Here is a 26,131-nt window from a genome sequence, read left to right on the forward strand (position 1 = left end):
GTTGCAGTTTCTGAACAGCATGGCTTTCACACAGTATGAGCTGTGTGTGATTGATGGAAAAGGTTTTTCTCAGTAATTTGGTGGAGGAGTCAGATGTAACCCACCCTTCACCTCGTTCTGCTCTCTTTCTTTCTCTTCTCGTCTGTTTCATCCCTCTTTCTCTTCTCCTCTGTTTCATCCCTCATTCACAGAGAGTGATCCCACTCTAGGGAAATCTGCTCAGACGATTATGCGATCCCACTCCTACACTGCAGTGTGTGTAAATGTATATACAGTACACGTGCTATTTTCAGAGTGTGTCTTGAAACCAAAACGCACATACACAAACACACACAGCATGTTGTACTGATCTGAGGGATGAGATCTTGTTACTAACATTGTTAATTATAATTATATTGGTAATAGTTTATTCTCATAGGATTGAAAACAATACAACAGAAGTTATGACTTTGTACAAGGCACGCTTCCCTTAAAAAGTATAATAGTGGTACCATGATACAGTAATGGTGTCAAATGGTAAAACCATTGAGCTGGATGTTTGCCATATTCAAGCTTCATGGTATTTGTAAGGTAATTCAAGAATACCATGTAACTACGCTGGTATATCTCCAAAACCGATAACATTATGGTGCTTTGTCATCTGTAACCAGCAGAGGTGTAAAATACTTGAGTAATTTTACTTGATTACTGTACTTAAGTATTATTTTGGGGGATCTGTACTTTATTCAAGTACAATTTAAACTGACTACTTGTACTTTTACTTGACTACATTTCTGAAGAAAAAACAGTACTTTTTACTCCTTACAATTTTATTTCATCTTGAAAAGTACATTACATTTTTATTTTATCTTATGCACAATAAATATGGTAAACGGAAGCTCAAACGTGCGTGCCTGTTGTGAGAACCAATGATCATTGTTTTTTTGCATCAAGCACACACATTTCTACTTCAGTTATGACTTTCATCAGGTAAATGTCTGGCTTCAAAAGTTCACTATCAAATCTGAGGAAGCATATTGAGGTAGCAAAAGTTCAGTTTTCCCCAAAAAAGTTTATTCAGTATTCATTCTGTTTTGATAGAGCCATTAGCTGTGTAATATATCAGTAAGATTGAGTACAAAAAAAATAAATAAATAAAAATCAGTGATTACATTTTAAATACAATTAATATTTTGTGGGAATATTTTTTAATTAAATACAAATCTCCATAAGTGTTTAAATAAACATTGTATGTTAAATTAATTGTTTCATGTTTAGTGATGTTCTTACCAGGTAGTGGATATGTTGTATTTATAATATGTCATATTATACATTGAGTAGGAATTAGGACTGTCAATTTTATTTTATTTTTAATCTTAATAATTACATGATTTGCTCATTAATTAATCTAATTAGTCGCAAATAATTATTTATCAATATTTGCTGAGAAAAAAAACTCTAAATACCCCAAATAAACAGTTAAAAGATTAATTATCCTTGTAGCCAGTGATGTTGAATAGACAACACACACAAAAAGTGGCCTTTTAAAATGTTAATTTTGTAATTCTATGACTCTCTGGGATAGTTCTGGAATGATAGTTCACCCAAAAATGAAAATTCTCTCATCATTTACTGACCCTCATGTCATCCCAAATGTTTATTATTTTCTTTCTTAAGATGAACTCAAGCAAAGATTTTTAGTCCAGATAATGCAAGGGGACAGAACCACTTCAGAAACCACACAAAGTGAACATGACGGTCAAGTTTAAAATATTAGTATTTGATAGTATACATATGACTATCGTGTCACTTAAGAAGACACTGATTCATTAACAGGGGTTGCATGAGTTACTGTCATACTCACCTTGCATAGTTTTTGAAGTGTCATTTTTGGATGTCCCATACACGTGATTTCCCCCTAAAACTCTTAGTTTGTGTTCATCTGATAAATGAAAGTCATATGGGATGGCATGAGGGTGGAAAGGATGGAAGTTCCTTTTAATCCCTTTCCCTGTATTTTTTATTTCCTGTGTTGCGCTGTGCTGCATTTGCACTAGATATACGTGTTTGACCTGTGTCATTGCATTTTGTTTCGTTTTCTCCCTTTAATCAAACTTCTGAATGTCTGTCAGAAAAAAAAAAAAGTACTTCTACTTTTTTAATACTTGAGTACAATTTAAAGTTGTACTTTTTTACTTTTACTCAAGTATGTTTTTGGCCAGATACTTGTACTTTTAATTGAGTAAAATTTTGACTGAGTATCTGTACTTTCACTTGAGTAAAATTTTTGAGTACTTTTTACACCTCTGGTAACCAGCAATATTGTCATCTGTAACCAGAAAGATGTTACTAATGATCTTGAATCGATTACACAATTAACCAAAATTGTTATCATTATTTGCCTATATGGCTGAATTTGGTGTTTGTTGGAGCTTGTTGGTGTTTGGTTTTGTTGGTTAGAGTTTGTTGGTATTTTTTGGTGTTGGTTGGAGTTTTTTTTTATTTATCTGATGGAGTTTGTTGGTGTTGACTGGAGTTTAATGGTGTCTGATGGAGTTTGTTGTGTTGGTTGGAGTTTATTGGTATCAGATGGAGTTTGTTGGAGTTATTTCTATCTGATTGAGTTTGTTGGTGTTGGTTGGAGTTTATTGGTATCTGATAGAGTTTGTTGTGTTGGAGTTTATTTCTATCTGATGGAGTTTATTGGTGTTGGTTGGAGTTTATTGATATCTGATGCAGTTTGTTATGTTGGTGTTTATTTCTATCTGATGGAGTTTATTTGTGTTGGTTGGAGTTTATTGCTATCTGATGGAGTTTGTTGTGTTGGAGTTTATTTCTATCTGATTGAGTTTGTTGGTGTTGGTTGGAGTTTATTGGTATCTGATGCAGTTTGTGTTGGTTGGAGTTTATTGGTATCTGATGGAGTTTGTTGGTGTTGGTTGAAGTTTATTGCTATCTGATGCAGTTTGTGTTGGTTGGAGTTTATTGGTATCTGATAGAGTTTGTTGTGTTGGAGTTTATTTCTATCTGATGCAGTTTGTTGGTGTTGGTTGAAGTTTATTGCTATCTGATGCAGTTTGTGTTGGTTGTAGTTTATTTTTATATGATGGAGTTTGTTGTGTTGGAGTTTATTTCTATCTGATTGAGTTTGTTGGTGTTGGTTGGAGTTTATTGGTATCTGATAGAGTTTGTTGTGTTGGAGTTTATTTCTATCTGATGCAGTTTGTTGTGTTGGTTGGAGTTTATTGGTATCTGATGGTGATTCTTGTGTTTATTGCTGCTTTCTTCTATGTGGATTCTTATTAAATACTCACGTTGGAACTTCATCTGTCTACCTTGTCTTCAGGCTGTGCACGCACGTTTGCCCAGTTTGTTGAGTTTTTTCATCAGTATAAATTGGCCTTATGCAGCACACATAGATAACAATGTAAGAACAACAAATTTTTTGATTGTTTTTACAAACTAAGGGATGAATTGAAATTATTTTCTATGGTAATTGACACTGACAAAAGCTCACATATTAATAAAACCTTTCACCTCTGTGTGTCACACGCAGGATTTCAGAGTGTTAATGGTAATGGTGCAAAGGCTCTGCGTTAAATGCTCGGTGTTCAGCCATTTCATTAGCATTGAAGGTCCCCTTCAGAGTTTATTCCAGCTATTGCTGGAAGTGCTTTCATTGAATTTCTGCATCATTTAGTTTCTTTCCAAAAGCCCTTTTGCTTCCCATAAGTAGCACTTCTGGCCAGTGACTTTAGAATCAATGGCGGTAATACATTTGTCTGCCTAATTCTGTCCTAGAAGTCATTTCAGGCTCATTGTTTTTAATGTATGAATCATGTGGTTTTAATTTCAGTGTATCTCAATCTCTGTTTTTTTTTGTCTCACTGAAGGCCACTTCTCACATGTGTCGGTCAGTGATGCAGAGCGAGGTAACCATGGTGACGACTCTACAGGCCTGACTCCTGACTGCTCGCCTCCTTCACCTGATACGGCCCTGAGGAACATCGAGAGAGTCATCCGCCCCCAGGTACACACACACACGCACACGCAGGAACACACATGCACACACAGTCTATTATGTTGTTCTGCTTTCAAGGTTAATGGTGCTCTTTTAGATAAAACATAGTCTGGCTGTAACTATCGCAGCATCTGTGTGTGGGAGTCATACACACACACACACACACACACACAAGAGCAGTACTGTCTTACATCTACGCTAAGATACTGAGCATTCTTCATCTTAATTATACGGCTATTATAAATATGCACATGCCCGACGGGCGGATTCTCTTCATGCTTTGATATGCAATTGTCCCAAGCCGCCCTCATTTTCACTCTTTCTTCAAACTTGAGGGTTTTTATTTGATTAGCATCAGTTACAGTATAGTAAGATCAAGCTTTAGTGTTCCCAAAAAGTGCCTGGACAATTAAAAACGCATCCTTAAAAGCGCATGAAAGTAATTGCATTATCAAGCCAAATTGGCATTTATTAACCAATAATAATTACAGAAGCACACTAAGCAAAATATTTATAAAAAAAATAATTTAGATAATAAATTAATATTAATTATAAATTATATTCATTATTAATTATTATAAACCTAAATTAATTATACATTACAAAACGTACATTGTAAAGTTGTAAATAAAACAGAATTCTATTAATATTAATTGTTATTTATAATTCTAAATGATAATATACAATGTAAAATGTTTTTTCTACTCTAAAATGTCACGTTTAATTAAACGTGTTACTTACAGTTTATTTGTAATTATTTCTGAAATTGCAAGCAATTTCTAATTGAAAATTCATCCTGCAACAGATTTTTTTCAGTGTCTAGAAGATTATTCACTAACAATATGCCACAATTCATGCACATAAAAGAAATTATACGGATATATCAAGTAACAGCACAAACACCCGCTGAAAAACTGCTGAATAAAGTTTACATGGCACAATTGTCTTTATCCATTTCATCAGCATTCAATGAATTACTGCTGCCAGGATTGCTATAAAATGTTCGTAAACATCTTTTTTATTATTATTATTAACTCAATTCTGTTTACTGCCTGCTTTCTGCGTGTGGCAATAGTGGCACGTTTATGAGAGTAGCGCTGACCTTTGCAAATTAGGCTCTATCTAATGCTATATCAGTGCAGATAGGGCCTGATTAAACTGGATTGCAGGTGGTTATTGAATAAATAATACCAATTGGGACCAGATAATATGGCTCAGAATAGTCAAATGAGTTCCGAGAAAAGCTCCAGCATAATTTGTTTACAGTTGCCACTTGGTTAGATATTTTATATTTAATGCACGTGAAATTCATATGTTTGTAACTGTGGCTTAGGTTATCTATTTGAGGCAACTGTGTATGATGTTGTCTCTTTTCTGCAAAGTCTCTTTCTCTCTGTTGGTTTCCTGCTCTGTGTTTGTGACTTATTATTCTCTTAGAAGAGTGTGAATGGGCCCTTTTTCATCCCTGTCAGAGTGCTCAGTGCTTCCTATCAGAGTCATGTTTGTCCTCTTTTCAGTCAACCACAATCCCTCGTTTATCTGCGCTGGCCCTCTTTCGGGCCGTGTTGTCTGCATGCTGAGCGCCCGCAGGATTAGAAAGAGACACAACTGTGCACATTCTTCCCCACTGTCTTCAACAACAAGCTCCACAATACTCCAGTTGGGCACATGACGTGCAGTGCACTTTCCTAAAGATTGATTTCATTTATTGTGCTGTAGTGCTGCTAAGTGCAGTCTATCTTCAGCTGGTGATGAACAAGTCACATGTGACTCACTCTTACTTATTTTATGCCTTTTTATTTGTCTTTATCTCTTCTGCAAAAAAACTGCAAAATAATGCTAATCTAGAACCAGATGGTCATTATCGCAAAATAGAACCCGCCGCCAAGCTATGTATGCAAATGTACCAAATGAAATCTGATTTCCAATAAATGTGGGTTATAAAACCTGTTGCACTACATGGCATCAAAACTCTGCATGCATGACACAGCAGTCTGTATTAGTGGTAGCTAAATCATCACACAGCACTCATGATCACTAAAGTGGGCTTCCATCAGAGCTGACAAGGGCTTCGGCACACTGATGGGCCAATTGAGCTCCTCATTTGCTCTATGCACAAGCGGAGAGGAGTCTAGTCACGTCTGTTAATCATAAGCTCTACGGCCCATCCAGGTGTGCCCCTGGTTCCCTTGGGAGAAAGGAAGAGACTGATGAGGGATCATTTGCCTCTAGCTGCATTTAAATCTCAACATAAGACTCATATGTACTAAGCTTACTACATTAGCTTAGCAACATGTTAATTGGAATGATTTGATCCCAGTAGAATCATGCAACAATCCCTTTTTAAGCATTAAAATACAGAGCATTTTGAATGTGGATCACTTATGAGGTTCCACTTTGGTTAAGATGCTGCCTTAGAAGAACAGACAGCAGACAGCAGGCAGCTTACTACAGCAGGTCTTGGAGCAGAGCTGTAGTGTATTATTTGAAAATGCGTTTTCGGACACTACAACAATTGTTTTACCTGATTTAATCTCTGTTTAACAAGGCTTTCTGGTCAAGAATTGATTCTTGATCTGCATCTGCCTGGCAGAGGACAATGCGTAATTAAATTAGTTAAAAATGTAATTAACCTTTGTAGAAAAGCAAAATGACACAGTGAAATGTGTTCTTTTGTGTGCTTGAATGTGGACAGCAGAAGCTCTTGAGCCGTAGTGGGGACAGAAAATCCTCTTGATGCTTTATCAGCTGTTCACACACACACACACACACAGATACATACACACACACACACACACACACACACACACACACAAAACACAACCACTGTAATACAGCTGAGCTAAAAACTGCATAACTTTATTCTCAAGTGTGTGCTTTCTCACTCAGGTAGCAGGAAAGAGAAACAAAATATAAACCTGTCATAACTGGTTCAAGCCTATTCAACTTCAATGTAAATTTAGTGGCATTTGGCTAAACTGATTTTTAATAACAAATATCTCTGATATTCAGATCAGAAAACAGAAAAATAACCTGTTAAATGACCACAAGAAGTCCTTTTCTTTATCTTCCACATCTGTTTTTAACAAGTTCACAGGTACAGATCTTTAGATGCTTTAGGTTGTATGTGTGTGTGGCACAGTTTATCTGGCACAGTGTTGAAGCCCAACTGTGATTAATTTAGCTGTAAGTGGTTCTGATAATCTCGCTGCCCTTTTTGACAGTGCAAGATGCTGGAGAATGATGTTCCCTGTGTTTCTCTTGGCTGATGGAGATAAGAAAGAGAAACATGTACATCTATCTATATGATCCTTGCTATTTTAAAAAAATAAATATACAGGTTTTGCAGTGGTTGTGTAAATTTATGGACACTCAGTTGTAGAAAAATGATGCACACTCAATTATGCAAAATCAAATCTCGTGACCTAAAAGAAGTTCAGGCTGCGTTTGAAATATGTGTCATTTTCAAAGATTTACAACTGATAGCTTTCATGTTCGCACTTAGCATCTACATAGCTTTTGTCTATTTTAATGACAGACATTACAAATGCGGTAGAAGACATGAGTTTTTTAGAAGAGAGTGTGTCAGCCTCTGATGAGAGAGAGAGATACTCAAAGCTGTCAAAATGCCTCTTGATGTGAAGCGCAGCCATTGGGCTGAATTCACACAGTACAGAGGACTCTTACAGCCACCGACCTGCTAGTTCTCCCTCACAACTGTTGTGAAATTAAAATTCAAAATTGAAATTTGATGGCAGTGTGTTAGAGGAGCTGTGAAAGCAACCAACTTGCAACCATTGGATCGGATGGTTGAAGAGGGTCGTGACATTATGACGTGTCCTTTTCTGCTTTTTATCGACCTTTTAAGTGTGTGTGGGTGTGTACTTGTGAGAAACAGAGAGTTTAAATTAAGAAGTGTTTAATTGGCAGTGTGAACAAATGTGTGTGTGTTTGCACTGTGAGTGAACTAAAAGTGTAGCCCACACACACTCATCAGTGACCTTGTGCTATGTGTCTTCTGTTGAAATCTTCCCGTAGGCTCTCAAAGCACTGTGGTCATAACATATTCAGCATTTTCTCTTTAATAGCAATTCAGGAATAAAAGATAATTTCATGCGCCCAGCTGGATGTTGAGAACCCCTTTGGCGATTAAACTGTAACACCGTTGATGAAATGGTCATGAGCTAAATGATGCAGATTGCATATTTCATGCCCTCGGCCCCTTGAGTTTCGAGTTTGTCATGCTAATGATGCTAATATCGTGTAATTCTTTGTGTGTGATACAAACAAACACAGCGTGAAGCAGGAGCTTCATAACTCTCCTTTACTTTTCTTTCTTGAACATTTACCATTTACCTAAAAGATGTTTAGCAGAATGTTCATGCTGCCCTTTTTAGTACAGTTAAAGTGAATGGTGATCTGAAACTTTAAGCTTTTTTTGAATATTAATTCATGTTTTTTATTTATCAAGGATGCATTAAATTGATTGATTGAAAAGTGACTGTAAAGATGGAATGTTGTTCTTTAGAATTTTCTATTCATCAGATACTATGTTTTCACATAATAAGACATGTCTTGAGTACCAAACTAGCATATTAGAATGATTTCAGAAGGATCATGTGACACTAAAGACTGGTGTAATGATGCTGAAAATTCAGCTTTGCATCATAAATTGCATTTTAAAATATATTAAAAGGAAAACAGTTATTTTCAATTGCAGTAATATTTTACAATATTAATGTTTTAACTGTATTTTTTGATCAAATAAATGCAGATTTGGTGAGCATAAGAGACTTTTTAAAAACATTACAAAATCTTTAAATATTTTAAATTGTAATACTATTTCACAATATTACAGTTTTTCCTTTTTTTTCTTCTTTTTTTTTTTGATTAAATAAATGCAGCCTTTTTCAAAAAGGCTTTTTGTTGAAGCTACTTTTTGTTGCATTAAAAAAAAAAGAAGCAGCAGCATGAACATTCTGTTGTAGAAGTTCAGGTAATGAGGTAAATGATGACAGAAATGTCATTTTGGTTGAACTTTTCCATTAATTCCCCATGATTTCTTCTGGTTTTGCTTGTTTCAGGATCATTTAAGGATAACAGGTGTTGTAAAACCCTGCAGTCGGTTTGATTTGTGCTCTGAGGCATCTCATTTTGTAATGAACAGCAGCCCCTCCTCCTTTGCTGAGTGTGTTCCTGTTGCCTTTTTTTAGCAACAGGAACTCTATATTTGGTAATGTTGTTGTTATTGCGGTGCTCCTGTTCTTGCAGCTTTGCCTCCGTTGTCATGGAGACGGCAGTTGTATTGAAGTGAGTGAAAGTGTGTGTGTGTGTGTGTTTATGTGTGAGAAGGAGGGCGAGCAAGAGGAATGTTGATAAAGTGTTGCTCTACGCATCAAGGTTGTTCGACACCTCAATCTGTATCTTTATCTGGATGAATAAACTGGTTACGGTGCTCAGTATTATAACCAGCCTTGAAAACGGCTATGTTTCATTTGAATTATTGGTGCGCTTTCAAATTCACATCCACACCCTCAGTGGATCAGCTAGTGTGCAAAAAAGAACACCAGTTCTCTTTAATCTCTTATAACATTTTAAAGCCCTATTCAGACTGGATTAGTTTTACAAGGGTAGATGAAGTAATGTTAATTTACCACAGGACGTCTGTAATATTAATGGCCAATTCGCACGGGATAAGAAATCCCAGTAAAACTACCAGAAGTGGGAGGAGTAACTCGATTTACACACTGCCGTCACCTCCCTGTCGTCATGTGCGTGCTACATCCATTGATTTATTAATTAAATTAATTCAATTATGATTGGATTCTGTTTGCAATAGACACTTACCTAAAGCTAACAGAAGTTTCGTGGCTCTAACAAGTGCTTTCGACCTTCTTTGTGATCTGAATGGTCATATGCAGAAAACATTCGAGGTTTGCCGCAGACTTGTCCCACCGCCTAGAACGCAACTGAATGTTTCTTCAAGCGTGGAAAAAATGCGGAAAACTACTTTTAAATAGGAAATTAGGTAATATTTACGTACATATTTACAGCTGGTCTATTCGCACGGGATTAGTATTACCTGAGGTAATTCTTCTGGACCTTTTTACAGAAGGTAAATGTCACCGTAATCTTTACTGACATCGTCCATAATGATTACTGAGATGGTACATTCAGACGGGACTAAAATCACTGAGAAGCTCTGGTAAAAATTACTTTAACCCACCTCTCCATGTAAAACTAATCCCGTCCGAATAGGGCTTTAGATGACTTTATTTCTGTAAAAGCTTCTGATTAGATCACCAGAAACAGATCTTAATACAAGGCATATGCAAAGTTATAGTGCCTCAGAGATTATGAAATATGACGAAGGGAGTGTCTTTCATATTTTGCGAATATGCAAACCCTGTTTTAGTCAAATTTCAGGCATAAAAATAAAAACAATAATAATGATTACGTTTTCATTTTTTTATTTTGTCATTTTCGTCTTATGAAAATTACACACGTTTTATGAATTCTACATTCCTAAGTTCTCATTACTGTGCAATACAATACAATACAATAAAAATCTGATTTCCATTACTGCAGTTCTTCTCAACCATTTGTTGTTTTAATTCATATATTTTTTTATTAACAAAAATTGGGAACGATGATCAATTTAATTAAAATGTTTTGATTATGATTTATTTTATGATTTCAAGAGTCTGATTCTGTATGTTCTTCAGTAAAAATAATAATTATTGAGGGGGGAAATTAATACGATTTAAGTTTACATCTTAATTGTTTTTCTTTTGTGTGTGTGTGTGTATGTGTATGTGTGTGTTTGTGTTTTAGAATTTTAATTTAGTTAGATTTTCTTAATTATAATTAAATAATTTTACGTCACCTTGACAAGTTTGTTGAGGCCCCCATGGTTGAGAACCACTGTAATATCAAAAACACAGAAAAGCATACGCAGTTTCCGTCCAGCGGATATTCTCCAAAATGGCGCTAGGGTGACACAGAGGAGACAAATTTGAATAAAGTCATTTTTTTTCTCTATTGCGCACAAAAAGTATTCTCGTAGCGTAAAATTACGGTTGAACCCCTGATGTCACATGGATTATTTTACTGATCTCCTTGCTACGTTTCTGGGCCTTGATCGTGTTAGGATTCTTGCTGTCTATGGAGGGTTTGAGAGCTCTCAGATTTCATAAAAAATATCTTGGATCACGTGACCCTTCGACGGCGATGCAAGCTTAGTCTTTCGCTCTGCTCACTTTGCCACATATTATATGATCCTGTCAGTAAAATTTGAACCACTCTGCATTGGACCCATCATGAGTGCTAAGGCAGACAAAGGGAATCGGAAAAGAGAGATTGAGCAATCGCCAATGAAGAAAAAATTCAGAGATTCCGCCATCTCCAGAGAAGATCTCGACGATGCTATTGCTAGCCGTATTGAACTAGCATTTAAAGAGCAGCAAAGCACTTTGAATTCGGTTGTGAATTCGGCAGTAAGAGATGCGATGGACTCTGTACTGATTCCAGCATTGCGCGAACTGCGTGAGGACATACAAGCGACCAACAAGTCTGTTAAAGAGCTAAGAGAGGAGTTTGAGGCCATAGCTACCGCGGCGAAGCAGACACGTGACCGCGTTGATTCTGTGCAAGCAGATGCACGTGAGGATAGGAGGGCAGTCACGGATGTAAGAAATCAGCTGGAGCGACTCGCCGAGAAGATGACGGATATGGAGGATAGGTGCAGGAGGAACAACGTACGACTGGTGGGGCTGCCGAAGGGGGCTGAGGGATCCGACGCGGCTGGTTTCCTCAGAGTTAATCTTCCCAAGTGGATTCCTTCCTTGAGGGGCCATGACATTGAGATTGACCGGGCGCACCGCGTGTATGACGGAGGGAGAGGCTCCGATCGGCCGCGCACTCTTATCTTCCGTGTACTGAGATGGCATGACAGATCTGATATCCTGAGGGGTGCTCGGCAGGCTTATCCGGTTAAATGCGCACAGAACAATATCACACTACTATTTTTTCCCGACTTTAGTACATCTACAGCGATCAGGAGAAAGGCATTTGGTCCGGTTTTGAAGAAGATGACAGCGCTTGGCCTCCAGCCCTTCCGCATCTATCCGGCGGTACTTAAACTACGGCACAAAGGGGAACAGAAAAGCTTCGATTCCCCTCAGAAAGCGGAGGATTTTATCAGCTCCCTGTCTCAGCAGAAGACATATGCCGCGGCTCTGCGGGGCGGCGACGGGGGAACAGCGGCCGCTGTTTCTCCGGTCCAACGGAAGGAACTTGATGGCCGGGATGGACATGGTTCTAGCTGCCCAGTAGGGGATGGTGGTAGGATGGACATGGACGCTGACAAAAAAAGTATATTTTTTGCTTTTTCTTCTCTCCTCTCTACTACTGAGATATTGTCCCTATATATCCGGTACAACGATCTCGTTGCTGGTAAGACTGACACTCCTTTTTTTTTTTTTTCTTCTTTTTTTTCCCCCTCTTTTTTGGAGGGGACTAATTGAAAGTAGGTTTAATTAAAAATATTTTTTGGCTGTGTGGGCCTTTTCGGGAGACATGTCTTGCGTTGGAGTGGATCGGTCACGAACCATCACTATTTTTGTTGCTCAGTCAGACCTATGTTCTCGGTAATGTGCGGTCTGAGTTGTTCCTTGTTTATGGTTGTTGGTTGTTCAGGTTTTTATGTTGTTTTTACTTTTTACAACAGACATTTATACTGTTATTTATTTTACCTCATTTCTAAAGGGATTTTTCATCTAGGAGGTTTGGTATCTAAAATGCACATCAGCGTTTACATGCTATTTACAGAATGGAAGTGCTTCTGTTTTTTTTCATTTATTGAATACAATTTTGGGATTATGAATATTCAATGCATACTCTAAATATTTTATCACTGAATGTGAATGGTTTAAATTCTGCTGTTAAACGAACCCGTGTGTTAGAATATTTACACCGTAAATCTATTTCCTGAGCCCTAATTCAAGAGACGCATTTAAAACAATCTGACGTGGCACGTTTTCAGAAATTAGCGGCTTTTTCCTGCGCTCAAAATAAAACTAAGGGGGTGCTTATCCTTGTTAATCGTTAAATTTATAAGTTAAATTTAACAATTGAACACCTTGGTAGTGATGAGAAGGGTAGATTTGTTTTTATCCGATGCAAAATATATAATAGGTTAGCATTGGTCTCTATTTATGGTCCGAATGAGACAGACAGTGCGTTCCTTACACAGATTTCCAAAACATTACTTGAGCAGACTGACTGCCCGTTAGTGGTGGGTGGTGATTTTAATGCTGTCATAAATCCTGCTTTAGATAAATCTCAATCTGATACAACAGCCAATCCATCCTGGTAGGGACACTTATGCTTAATTCATTTAATTTTGCAATTGAACATGGGGTATTTCATAGAGAAAAACATCACTGATTTCATTACTTCTTAAAAAAGGGAAAGATCCATTAGATTGTTCCAGCTACAGACCGATTTCGCTTATCCCATGTGATCTTAAAATCTATACTAAAGTTTTTGCTTTTCGTATGGAGTAGGTAATTCATAGTCTGATGAAGGAGGACCAAACCGGTTTTATCAAGGGGCGCAATGCATCTGACAATATGCGTCGACTCCTTCATATTCTTGACTTTGCAGACTCCCACCCGACCCCTTGTGCGGTCTTTTCACTTGATGCAGAAAAAGCCTTTGACAGGCTAGAGTGGAATTATATGTGGGCAGTTCTGCAATGTTTCGGCTTCGGTGAACACTTCATTTCTATGATTAAGACATTATACCACACACCTGCAGCATCAGTTATAACTGGTAATATTATTTCCCCCCCGTTCCCTTTGCAGCGGGGAACAAGGCAGGGATGTCCGCTTTCCCCCTTATTGTTTTGTCTATCTCTTGAACCCTTAGCACAAGCCATCGGGAACTCTGAAGTATCGATTAAGATTCATGATCATAATCATAGTATTTCGTTATACGCTGATGATATTATTCTATATTTAGACCACTTTGATGTTTCAGTCTCTAGTATAATTAAGGAATTTGATAATTTTAGTAGCTTATCAGGATATAAAATAAATTGGAGCAAATCTGCTTTAATGCCAATTAACAATGTTAAAGTTAATTCTTCTATTCCCTCATTTATCCCTATTAAGGAATCTTTCATCTATTTGGGCATTACCATATATAAAAACATTGATAAGATTGCCAGAGACAATTTTAATAATATTTTAGTTAAGGTCAAAAATGACATTCAAAGATGGAAGAATCTTAAAGTCTCTCTTCAAGGAAGAATCTCCACAGTTAAGATGAATTTGTTACCTCGATTTAATTTTTTTTTCTCTATGCTACCACTTTCTCCCCCTCCAGGTTACTTTAAGGAGATCAACTCCGTAATTTCTAAATTTATCTGGAATGATAAATGCCCCAGAATTAAACTTACCACATTACAACATCCTAATAGCGCAGGAGGACTGGCTGTACCAAATTTTGAACTGTATTATTGGTCGTTCCAGCTTAAGGCTCTTCATAATTGGGTTGATCCTCAATCTACAGTTTCTTGGAGAGTGATTGAAGCTGACAAGGTTAAACCAAATAGACTCCAAGATATGTTATTAACTGGCACAGGAAAAAAAGGGGATAATTATAAATTTGGTCCGGTTGTGGCCAACTCTATTAAAATCTGGAACGTCGGATAGGAGGAACCTTCAAATTTTGTAACCGTACACCTTTATGGCACAATTTTAATTCTGTATGCGGAAATCGTCCATTTGTCCAACCCTCTTGGTCCTCTTTAGGTGTAAACACATGCGGTGATATATATGATAACCAGGGCCTATGTTCATTTCAGACATTAAGAACCAAATTTTGTCTACCAGCATCCGCATATTTTGTCTTTCTTCAATTACGTTCTGCTCTCAAAGCGTATGGAGTTCCTTGGGCATCTCCTATCTCCTCTCATCCTATGCAAGATTGGATTGCACCATCTGTTGGTCGGCCATCTGTGTCTTTAATATATAATAAGATTATTGATTGCATTACAAAACCTCTTTCTATTAAAACTATTTGGAATAGAGAATTATCTGACCTTAATTTATCTGTCAACTGGGAGAGAGTGTGGTCTAATCTCAGTTTAACATCTAAAAATCTGGCTCATCGTCTTATTCATTTCAAAGTCATTCATAGAGCATACCTAACTCCTTACAAAAGATTTAAAATTAAACTACAACCAAATCTCAACTGCCATATATGTAATACTACATCATCAGGTACTTTTCTGCATATGTTTTGGGAATGTCCTGTCGTCATCAGTCTATGGACAAATGTAAACCTGGTTTTATCATCCTTACTGCAAATGGATTGGTCTGTTAATCCAAGTTTGTGTCTTCTTAATGATGATTCTGGTCTCTGTATAACTTCAATGCAAAAGAGAATGTTGTTTGCTGGTTTTACAGCTGCGAAGAAGACAATAATACAAAACTGGTTTACACCGCACATGTGTGGAAAAACATATTGGATCCGTAGCCTCCTGCAAATAGTGACTTGTGAATGTACAACAGCACGAATCAATGGGGCCAAGCCTTCTACCATTGATGCTTGGCAGTGCTTTCTCTTTGATATACGTGACTGTATAAAGGAGTGACTTTTGTGTTTTTCTTGTCCTTCCCTCTCTCCCTCCCTTTGACTGGACTTTGAGATATTGATTATGTGTCTGTTGTTGTTGTTTTTTATTTATTTATTTATTTTTATTTATTTATTTTTTTTTTTTTTGGATGTTATATATGAAAAATAAAAAATGTTGATAACAAAAAAAAAAAAAAAAAAATCTTAATTTGTGTTCCGAAGTTGAACAGAGGTCTTATGGGTTTAGAACGACATGAGGGTGAGTAATTAATGACAGAATTTTCATTTTTGGGTGAACTATCCCTTTAATATCTTCTAACACTTTATTTTGATGGGTCCACAACTTACAACATACTGACTATGAGAAACTTTGTAAGTAACAGTCTACTCTGAGAGTTAGTAGACATGTACAGTAGCTGCAAATGAATGAGAATTAGTTGATATGTAACTGCAAAGTTACTTACAGTTAATAGAATGTCTAAAGTGGTCTATCAAAATAAAGTGTAACCATTATATTTTATGTTGCACATTATGGTAATGAGAACTGGATTTGAACACGTTCTTGACAAGTGTCATGAGATTCACTCTGGCATCCTCGTAGATCAATAGTCTGTGTCACTCAATGTGATTGTATTTCCCAAACCAAATGAGCATATGAAATCAGCACTGAATGAATCTCCGGAATTATAAATTCTCGCTCTGAGGTTTGAGCTGAATGTGATCTGCATATGCATTGACAGTACTGCATTCCTGAATGTGGTGAATGCCCCACTGGGAGGTGAAACAGTCACATTAGTGGCATTTATTGCCCCACGATCCCAGAGCCCACTGAATAATTATCATAATTACCATCCATAAATTAGCGCACAATTTCTCACTCTGCACTCGCTCTCCGAATAATGGGCCAGTGTAATCAAGGTAGTATTAGTGAGCTAACCCACAGCCACACACGTGCATGTGTATGTAAGTGAAGCAGGTGTGCATCCTGTTTCTCCTCTCTGATCTTCACCTCGGGGAGAGGGTGAGTGTGTGACAGTGTGTGCGCGCGCGTGTGTGTGTGAGACTGCTGTACAACATTATTAGAGGAGACAGTGGGTGTGTTTGATGAACAGGCATGTTTTGTTTTTTAATTTAACTACAGTCAGCCATGACAGACTCATTAGGAGTTCATGGTGTGAGGCTGTGAGTGTGTGAGTAACAGGTTCATTAGCAGCGGATTCTGACACTAAGGTGTGTTTGACAACAAAATGAAAACTGCCTAAATTTGCAGATTTGGGCAAAACTGTGGCAGATGTGCATAGTCAGATACAAACATTTGCTTAACTGTCTTTTTCACCTGTTTTCCAAAAAAAAAGGGCAATTAAGTGCTGCAGAGTTTTTGAAAAGTCTGCATTGAAAAGCAGTAATAGTGAGTAAGGTTTCTAAATAAAGTATACATGAAATCAAAAACAGGTCAAATATCTGCTTGGTATAATAATAATGATAGCATCAGTATTTTCAATAATTGCTGGGATCGGATATATATATATACAATGCAGAATAGGACGTTCCAGAATCATACATGATTCTTAATATTAAATGAAGATCCTCCAGTGCAGTATTTCTTACACGTATTTTATTCAACTGTGCTGGTTTAAGCTTAAATCATTTTTAAACAGAGTCAACCTTGAATCCATTATGGAGTTTTTATCTATAAAATGAGCAAATACAAACAGATGAGGATCAAACAGAACATAGTTAGAAAAAGTTACACAAATAGGAGAGCAAAATACAAGCAGAGGGAGCAAACGCAAAACTAAATTGCAGAATCAAATATAAACAAAGAAGAAACAAAGTATAATAGTATGTTAAGAAACTTTGACTAAATATGATCTTATATCCATTTTGTATATTAACACACAGGTCATGTCCTTCCAAAACGTTGATTTTTTTTATTTTTTTATTTTTCCCATATCTGAATATTTAACCATCTGCTGCATGCATTTTGATGGTACATGATAAAAAATTATTCCACATAATTTTTTGGTTTATTTGGGAACATTTTATTGATAAAACATTTTTTGGACCACCCCTCATCCCCCATCCCAAAATATATCACGGAGGAAATTCTCCATTCACATATCATAAGACAATGTTCAGAGAGCAATACAAAATCACAAATCTGTCAAGAAATCATTAAGTGAAAAGGGAAAACACTTGAAATGCATTGATATATTGCATTTGACACAGACGTAGGTTTGTGTCGTAGTGCAGGGCTGGGAGACTTCGGTCCTGGAGGGCCACTGTCCTGCAGAGTTTAGCTCCAACCCTAATTAAAGGTCTCATGGCATGAAAATTTCACTTTATGAGGTTTTTTAACATTAATATGAGTTCTCCTAGCCTGCCTATGGTCCCACAGTGGCTAGAAACGGCGATAGGTGTAAACCGAGCCCTGGGTATCCTGCTTCGCCTTTGAGAAAATGAAAGCTCAGATGACCCAATCTGGAATCTTCCCTTTATGTCGTCATACGGGGAAAGGTTACCTCCCCTTTCTCTGCTTTGCCCGCCCATGAGAAAATGAGCTACTACCGTGCGAGGCGAGCGCAATATTTTTTTCCTCAAGAGACATCATGGTTTGCAAACGAGCGAAGCATGACAGTTGCTCAGTGTTTGGATGTACAAATGAACACCGAAGTATTTTTTTCTTAAAAGAAAATTGTTCCTTCATCCAAGCCTATGGCTAGCATTAGCTACATGATAATAACTGCAACAGCATACATAAACAAACCAACTAAAGTACAGTATCCAGACACAATATTTTAAACTAATCATTCGGAGATGTCCTGCTGTAGCCGCTGAGTTGCAACTTCTTCATCCGGTGCTTCTCCACCCGGATCAGATTCTGGGTCAAACTGAAAAGCTTGAAGGACTGAGTGTCTACGAGCCGTTGCGATACATCCACTGTCAACATTAGCGCATGGTAGCGCATGGTAGCACATGGTAGCGCAAGCTGGTTAAGGCCACATACCCACCCTCCACCTTGCCCCGCCTCTCTCCTCCTCATTAGCATTTAAAGCTACAGACACAGAAATGGCACGTCCTAAGGAAAGCTCATTGTGGGACTGGCTCATAGTGGCTGAAATTCTGCACCAAGGCTGAATTTCGGGAAAGAGACTTCAGATACAGTATTAGGGACCACTTCCTGTGCAGCCAGGAACCTTGCATCTTCACTTTTTGTGACGCATTATTTGCCTGTATGTATTGTCAATGGGAAATCCTGGTTAGGGATGGGAGCTGTGGACCCCTGCTTCCTTACCCCTTATTGCACAGTGTTGCTCTGAGGCATTTATGAACATTCAAAATGTAAAAAAAAAAATCATAAAACCTGACAAAAGTCTTCTCTACACCTTCATACACACACACACACACATATTTTTATGTACGGTTCATGTCATTTTGAATAAGATTACTAAAGCAAATAATCTTGCCTTCTTCTCCTGTGACCATGTGTCAGAACAGGACGTCCCACCTTCAAATGGTGCTTGAAAATGACTCCCACACCTTATTGGACTGTTCTTTGATACTTTTCAAACATTTTAATTGGTTGCAATCATTTAAAAAAAACATGTACTGAACATGGGAGGCTTAACCATACCGAGAGGTAAGAATAAAGATAAATTGTTCAATACTGAGCTAGTCTGAGTGAGCATGAGGCCAAAAACATTTTTGAGAATTGTCAAATTGTTAAAGGAAACAGCTGTCAGGGAGGTGATGAGTTATAAATTGGCCAGAGGCCGTAAGAGGTAAGCAGCAGTCATATTATACATTATTAGACATAGACAGAGGAAAGAAACTTGATTTAAGGGTGGATGAAGCATGTATGGTAAAGAGCTTTTGATTTAAATTGATTTATTACATATGAAAGTTGTTTTTGTATAGGCCTATAGCATAGACAATTATACCTGCTTTTACCCTCTTTTTTTACTTCAGTCTTCTTTGCTTTTTCTCCAAAACCACCTTTTTCAGTTTCTCTCAGATTTTCTGCTTTCAGTATTTTAGTATTCTTTTTTTCATCTGTGTTTTCAAGTGGCGCCAGGTTTCTGCCAAGTGCGTGCGTGTGTGAAATTAAGTCACTTAAATCAGAGACATTTTTCTCATGCATATGAATTAATTTGGCATTTTGGACACCTGTGATGCAACAGGAAGTGAAGATGATGCTTATGTAAGGCTTCCTGTGGTTATACAACTGCTTGACTCTGCACATAGTCATATCTTTTTGTTGTTTTCTCTCCCTGTCTCGCTCTGTCTCTCCCTCTCGCTGAGCAATATGTATCTCACATCCATTCCACCTCCTACTTGCAGGCTTTTTCAAAACTTTCTTCTCTCCTGCAGACAAACCCTGTTGCGTAGTGCATTTGATTTTTGTTGGGATGTCTTTGCAGAGATTGTTAGTGAAGGAATGCCTCAGAATATCTTACAAACTTGAGGGTGGGATCTATTGATTTGAGCCAGTAATCTACTCCAGTAATCTACTATGCAGGTCATCTAGCATGTGCACAGCAAAATGCTATCAATCAGACAGAACATCTTAGTAACTGTGTAGCACCAAATCCACCTCATTTTCGCATTGTTGCTGTGAGTTTGTAGGGGCACCATGGGCAAAAAAAGGGGTTACGATGATTTTCAAGTCACTTATGAAAACTCATTTTTAGCAAATAAATAAACAAAACTTAAACAATAAATTAATTAATGAAAAAAACTTTTTCACTTTGTTTCCCATAATTATGACTCGCAATTAGTTTTATTGTGACTATTTTACGTAATTGTGACTCTCTCACAATGGCAACCATTTTTCATGAATACAACTTTCTTACAATTGCAACTGTTTCTCATAATTGTGCATTTATATCTCACAATTTGTCTTTATATTTCGCAGTTTCTAATTTGTATCTCATAAATGTGACTTTATATCTTTTAACTGCAACTTTACACCGCAAAATGCTGTATATTGCGACTATTTTTTATTAATGCAACTTCTTTACTCCTAAATTAAATTTTATATCTTGCAAATTTGACTTTATTTTTTTATTTGCGACTTTCTCACAACTGCAACTCTTACAATTTAACTTCATATTTCTCACTTTTTTGACTATTTCTCCTAAATGCGACATTCTCAAAACTGCAGCTGTTTCTCATAATTGTAACTTTCTCACAATTTGCAACTGTTTCTCGAAATTGCGAATTTATCTCTCACAATTTAACTTCGTATTTCTCACTTTTTTGACTATTTCTCGTAATTGAGACTTTCTATACCTCATCATACCCTGATGCTATATCTCTCAATTGCAACTACTAATCTCGCAATGTGACTTTATATCTCATAGTGTGAATTTATATATTTTAAACTTTATCACACTTACCTACCTACCTAAGTTAGAAATGGGTTTCCATTTTATTTTTGTTTAAAAACAAGTTTGATAAAATTCTGGTGAATCTTACACATGAACATTGCTCAGTGAAACGTGACCACCCTCAGTCTGCCACTCTTAATTTTCTGCACATTTATGCATTTTCGTTCATTTTCACAGTCCAGAAATGTGATACCACTCTTTTCTAGTGACTCCAGCAGCCAGTAATTGGTTATGTTGCACATCATTGCTTTCCATGTGGGCTATGGTGCCTCACAAAAGGCCTTCAATTTCCTCATTTTATTGAAGTGTAAATTCTACATAACAATTTAGATAGAATTACATAAGGATCTGTTGCAGGAGACTTGGCTAATATAAAATAGGCTTATAAAAGTCTCCCCATTAAGTGACTGATGCTAACATTAGACTCTTTCCTGTCATAGCCAAAGCAACGGACCTCACTGTCCTCCTCCCAGGACGTCCAGAAACCCCTGCAGAACCACAGCGGTGATCCTTCGGAGGTCAGTTCATCACTCGGCTACGCCAGTTTCAGCACCAGCCCCCCAGGCAGCCCCCCCATCAGCCCCGCCAACTGCTCCATCGGATCCGCCGAAGACTACGGCCTCACTGGTACGACTGTCCTTTCTTTAGCATTTAATTTCCTCTTGTTGTCTAGAGGACGAGATTTCTGAAATATAATCCCTTACGGCAAATAAAAAAAGACACAATTTGAGAAAACTGCTGACATGCAGTAAGAATATGGAGGTGTAAAAGTGTCGACTGTCTGAGTGAACAAATAATGGTAGCTTTGGGATACATTCGCTTTCTGTTCACAGGGTTGCTGTTTCTTTAGGCATTTCAGCCAATGAGATCACAAGCTGGATAAAACAACCCGACCCCCCTTACGTTTCTCATACAGACATGTTCATTTCAGCAGGAGGCCTCTCTCTTGATTGGCTCAGAGTGCTTGTGCCAACAACAGAGTGATTCCCGCTGCTTTGAGCAGCACTACTGTAAAAGTGTGACTAAATTACTCATCAAACCACCTTTTAATGGCTTGAACGGCGTTTTAAAGTGCCGCTCAGCTACTCGGCACTGTATGAAACCGGCATGTGGGAATGTCCTCGGTCTGAATTGTTGCACACAGAGAGGCCCGCTGCAAACGCACCATCTCAGCAAACGTCAGTGTTTTGGCACGGGCGGTTTCGCTGCCAAGGCCGCCACTTCCTGCCTGTCATTTCCTCAGCATCCACCTACGGCACTGCTGGCCGAGTGGGCAGTTGATGCTGTTTCCATGGCGATGTCATTCCTGGTGCTGAGGTGGGGTAGTCATGGTAACGCTGGTGTACTTTGCAGTCTGTTGATTTGTACTAATGCTGCGCACATGCTTGTCTGGCACCCTGATCCCCTGACGCATGTGTTCAGAGAAAATGGGGAAAAGTAGGGAGGAGGGAGAGAGAGAGAGAGAATCTAATTAGAAGAGTTACTGCTTATTCACTTTTGCCAAGTTTGCTGTTTTCAGTTTAGAAACGGTCGGTAACAGTGGGGATGTTGCAATATCTACCTTTGTTAAAAGTGTTTTTCCCCCTTTTTTACTTTGCTCATTCAGTCAGGCAGCATCCAAAATTAACACCCACCACTTTTTAGTAAACGTTGTAGTTGGCAAGTAAATAAAACAGTTATTTGTGAGTTGACCAGTTAAAATATACTAAAAAATTTTTTTTTTCCTTTAGTAGTTTATCAAGGAGGACTAAAGATGTTATTTTTCTTCCAGATGTGAAATAACTCTCGTTAAACAAATTAATATGAGAAACAAAATAATGATGTGTCCTGACGTTTTTTGCGAAAGGTACAGTTTCAGGCAAAGATGGAGACTAAGTTGTCGCTGCAGTGAGTGACACGGTTACTTGCACTATTTGACACTAATATGCAAGGAAAAATTAGTTAAATAATAATTCAGGTTTTCAGGTAAATATACAGTATATTGTTTATTGTATGTATGTGTATATATATATATACACTGTATATATATATATATATATATATATATATATATATATATATATATATATATATGTATATGTATGTATGTATATTATATTGTAAAATTCACAAAATAATGCACAGTACTTTTTATGGCTGGTAGGAAATATGTATTTTTTTATGAATCCATTTTTAATTATTTTTTTTATTTATTTATTTATTTTGCACAGTGCTTTTTATGGCTGGTAAGAAAGATTTATTGCTGGTAAATTCACTCCCCATTGACAGGTGTGTCAAAAAATTCATTTTGAATTTTGCTGTCAGGCTAAGCTGTCAAACTTTTCTACCATTTATTCAACTCAGTCACTCATATAGATCCCAACGGGTGTTATTACCTTCATCTCTGTCGCTCCCGAAAACCTCCCCACCTGTGGATGTGTGACAGGGGGACCTGGCAACCCTTTAACCAAAGCCTCATTTGGCCTGTGAGTTACACGACTCTCCCTGGCCCCATTGCACACCATTCCCTCTGTACAAGACAAGCGATCTCTTAAAGAAGGCAAACGGTGATAGATAGCAAAGGAAATGTCACTGCAGCATACAAAACCCTTTTGCCGCTACAGGGGAGTTTATATCTCTGTTTGCCAGGTCTCTACTGTGAAAAGTGCCTTTTCATCTCAGTCACTCTCCAGTCTAACAGGGGGCTTTTCAAATGGAGGGGTCCTCTGCTCTTCTCTTTGATGGCAGCTCCCTGACGGTCTGCCCTAATAAACGTGTCCTGTGTCCCACCGTCGCAAGACTTTGTAATGGTGGCGTTTCATGGGGTTTTTGAGCTCGTTTCATCCGGTGGCCTTAAGTTCTGAGATTCTTTGCCTTGAACAGAAGCAGATTTTTGGGTTATCAACATTGAGATCTCACAGTACGTTCAGTCGATTCAGTACTTTTATTTAATTCTGCTGGCATACGAAGACAAAAAAGGGCCATCACAGGAATCACATGTTAGCATCTCCTCTGAGAGTCCAAGGCATGAATTCCAAGCGCTATTGCGATTGAAGTCGCGGATCAGAGTCAAAATCACAGTAAAGGCATTGAAGTCTTCTCTCTGCAGCTCCAGGAATAGATCTCACATTTTCATGCTTTCGTTCACCCCATCTTCTTTTTTTTCTCATCTTCCTCCTCCTCGCTATTTATTAGCTTTATAAGGTCCATTGTATTGTTGCCTTGGCAACTAGTGTTGAGTGAGGAGCGCGTTGTAGTTTCTTTGATGCCGTGCCTTCATAGGTGATGAAATGAAGTTCTGCCGTTTCCCTACAGTAGGTGCGAGAGAGATGGAGAGATAGACAGAGGCATGATGAGAGTGTGGAGAAGACAAGTTCTCATCGCTTTGGGTTACCAAAGGTGGTGTATTTTTATCCAGCTGCGCTTGGTGCAAGCGTTATTGATGTGGTATTTTGTAACCGTAGAGAGATGAGTGAGATTGCAGCGCTGCGATGCGCACAGGCCTTTCAGCTGCGAGATACAGTCAAGTTGTTCTCTTTTTGGTCTCAGGCATGATAACCTGCATCCTTAACCCCCACCCAACTGAAAAGTTAAACAGTGATTTCATCGGTGATGGCAGATTTAATATTTAATATTTGATTTTCTTTGCAAGCTTCTACTTATGACTTTAGAAATCATAATTAGGATGGGATGGATTGGAATAAATTCTTCTGATTGGAATACAATTGATGCATTTTGCAATTTTTGGGACATTTTTGCAGATTGTAGAGTGACTGAATGAATGAGTACAAACTACTGAAGTAATTTAGGTATAACTTATGATACAGTAACAATTACAGTAGCTTCCATGATGATTCTTTAAATTACTGCCCCAACTCTGAACTTAAGGGCTCACAGAAAATACTGAGTTTCCCACTGGCAATTACAACATTGTGGTGGCGTTCTTGTGCATTCAACCAGTAAATACGGCCATTCTGACATCACTTAATGACAGCATCAGTCCAGTCTGTGGGCATCTTGGTAACGCCCTTGGGCAGCTATTTCCAGACAAGAAAGCACATATGCTTGAATGAAGAAACTATTGTTATTATTATTATTTTATTTCTTTTTTAATAAGAATTTATAGTATTACAATTATAAGCAGAAGAAATTGAGTTACATTGGCCAGAGCTTAGGTCAGAGTGTAGGTCACACTTTCTTTTAAGGTCCAATTCTTGCCATTAACAAAGCATTAACTATGACTTTTGCCTCAATAAACTCCTAATTTGCTGCCTATTAATAGTTATAATATGTGCTTTATAAGTACAAATAAACAAGTAATATGTTAATAATAGACATGAGAATTGGTCCCTATGCCAAAGTGTTACCACTTTTTATTTATATTTTACAGAATATATTTGATGGTTACACATTTAATTACACTACAGTACCGTACAGTCAGTATTATTTATTAAATTTTTTTAAAGAAATTACTGCTTCTGCATTAAATTCATCAAGTGTCAGTAAAGACTTGTGCATTGTTACAAAAAATGTCAAATACGTGCTGTTCTTTTCAACTTTATATTCATCAAAGAATAAAGAAAAATGTATCACGGTTTCAACAAAAATATTAATATTATTTCAAAATGATTTCTTGATTTCTGAAGAATAATGTGACACTGACGACTGGAGTAATGGCTGCTGAAAATTCAGCTTTACCATCACATGAGTAAATTACATTTTAAAATATATTACAATATAAAACATTTCATTTAAATTGTAATAATATCACTGTTTTACTTCTTCAAATTCATTTAGCCTTGGTGTGCAAAAGAGACTTCTTCAAAAACTTTAAAACGTCTTACCAACCCAAAACTTTCGAATGGTAGCAGACATTTAATTGGTTCTATATAAATAGTGCAGAATCTTAAATATTTCTTCTGTATGTTGTCAGCCCTTTTTTAAATAATTTTGATGTATTTATTTTATTTCGTTATTATCATCATTATTTATTTATTTTTTTTTAATCCTAAAACTTGAGTGCAGAAATTAACGCGAGTAATTTTACCTGAGGCAGATATTACAATAGCCAGTCTGAATGGTTTACGGGATCTGACTCTTAATTTATTTACTTATTTTT

The 26,131-nt window shown here is 37.3% G+C and overlaps 1 protein-coding gene across 6 annotated transcripts in view; it reads left to right on the forward strand.

The window, feature by feature from the left end:
• The window catches only part of anks1b (ankyrin repeat and sterile alpha motif domain containing 1B), a 180,524-nt gene that overhangs the window by 82,162 nt on the left and 72,231 nt on the right, over window positions 1-26,131 (forward strand). For all 6 annotated transcript variants that reach the window (XM_058772300.1, XM_058772299.1, XM_058772298.1 and 3 more), the window contains 2 exons: window positions 3,873-4,009; window positions 21,474-21,660. In XM_058772300.1, the coding sequence (XP_058628283.1) occupies window positions 3,873-4,009; window positions 21,474-21,660 (324 nt within the window). The remainder of the gene's footprint in view (window positions 1-3,872; window positions 4,010-21,473; window positions 21,661-26,131) is intronic.

The sequence above is a fragment of the Onychostoma macrolepis genome, chromosome 04 (assembly GCF_012432095.1).
Source record: "Onychostoma macrolepis isolate SWU-2019 chromosome 04, ASM1243209v1, whole genome shotgun sequence".
In the NCBI taxonomy this organism is placed as follows: domain Eukaryota; kingdom Metazoa; phylum Chordata; class Actinopteri; order Cypriniformes; family Cyprinidae; genus Onychostoma; species Onychostoma macrolepis.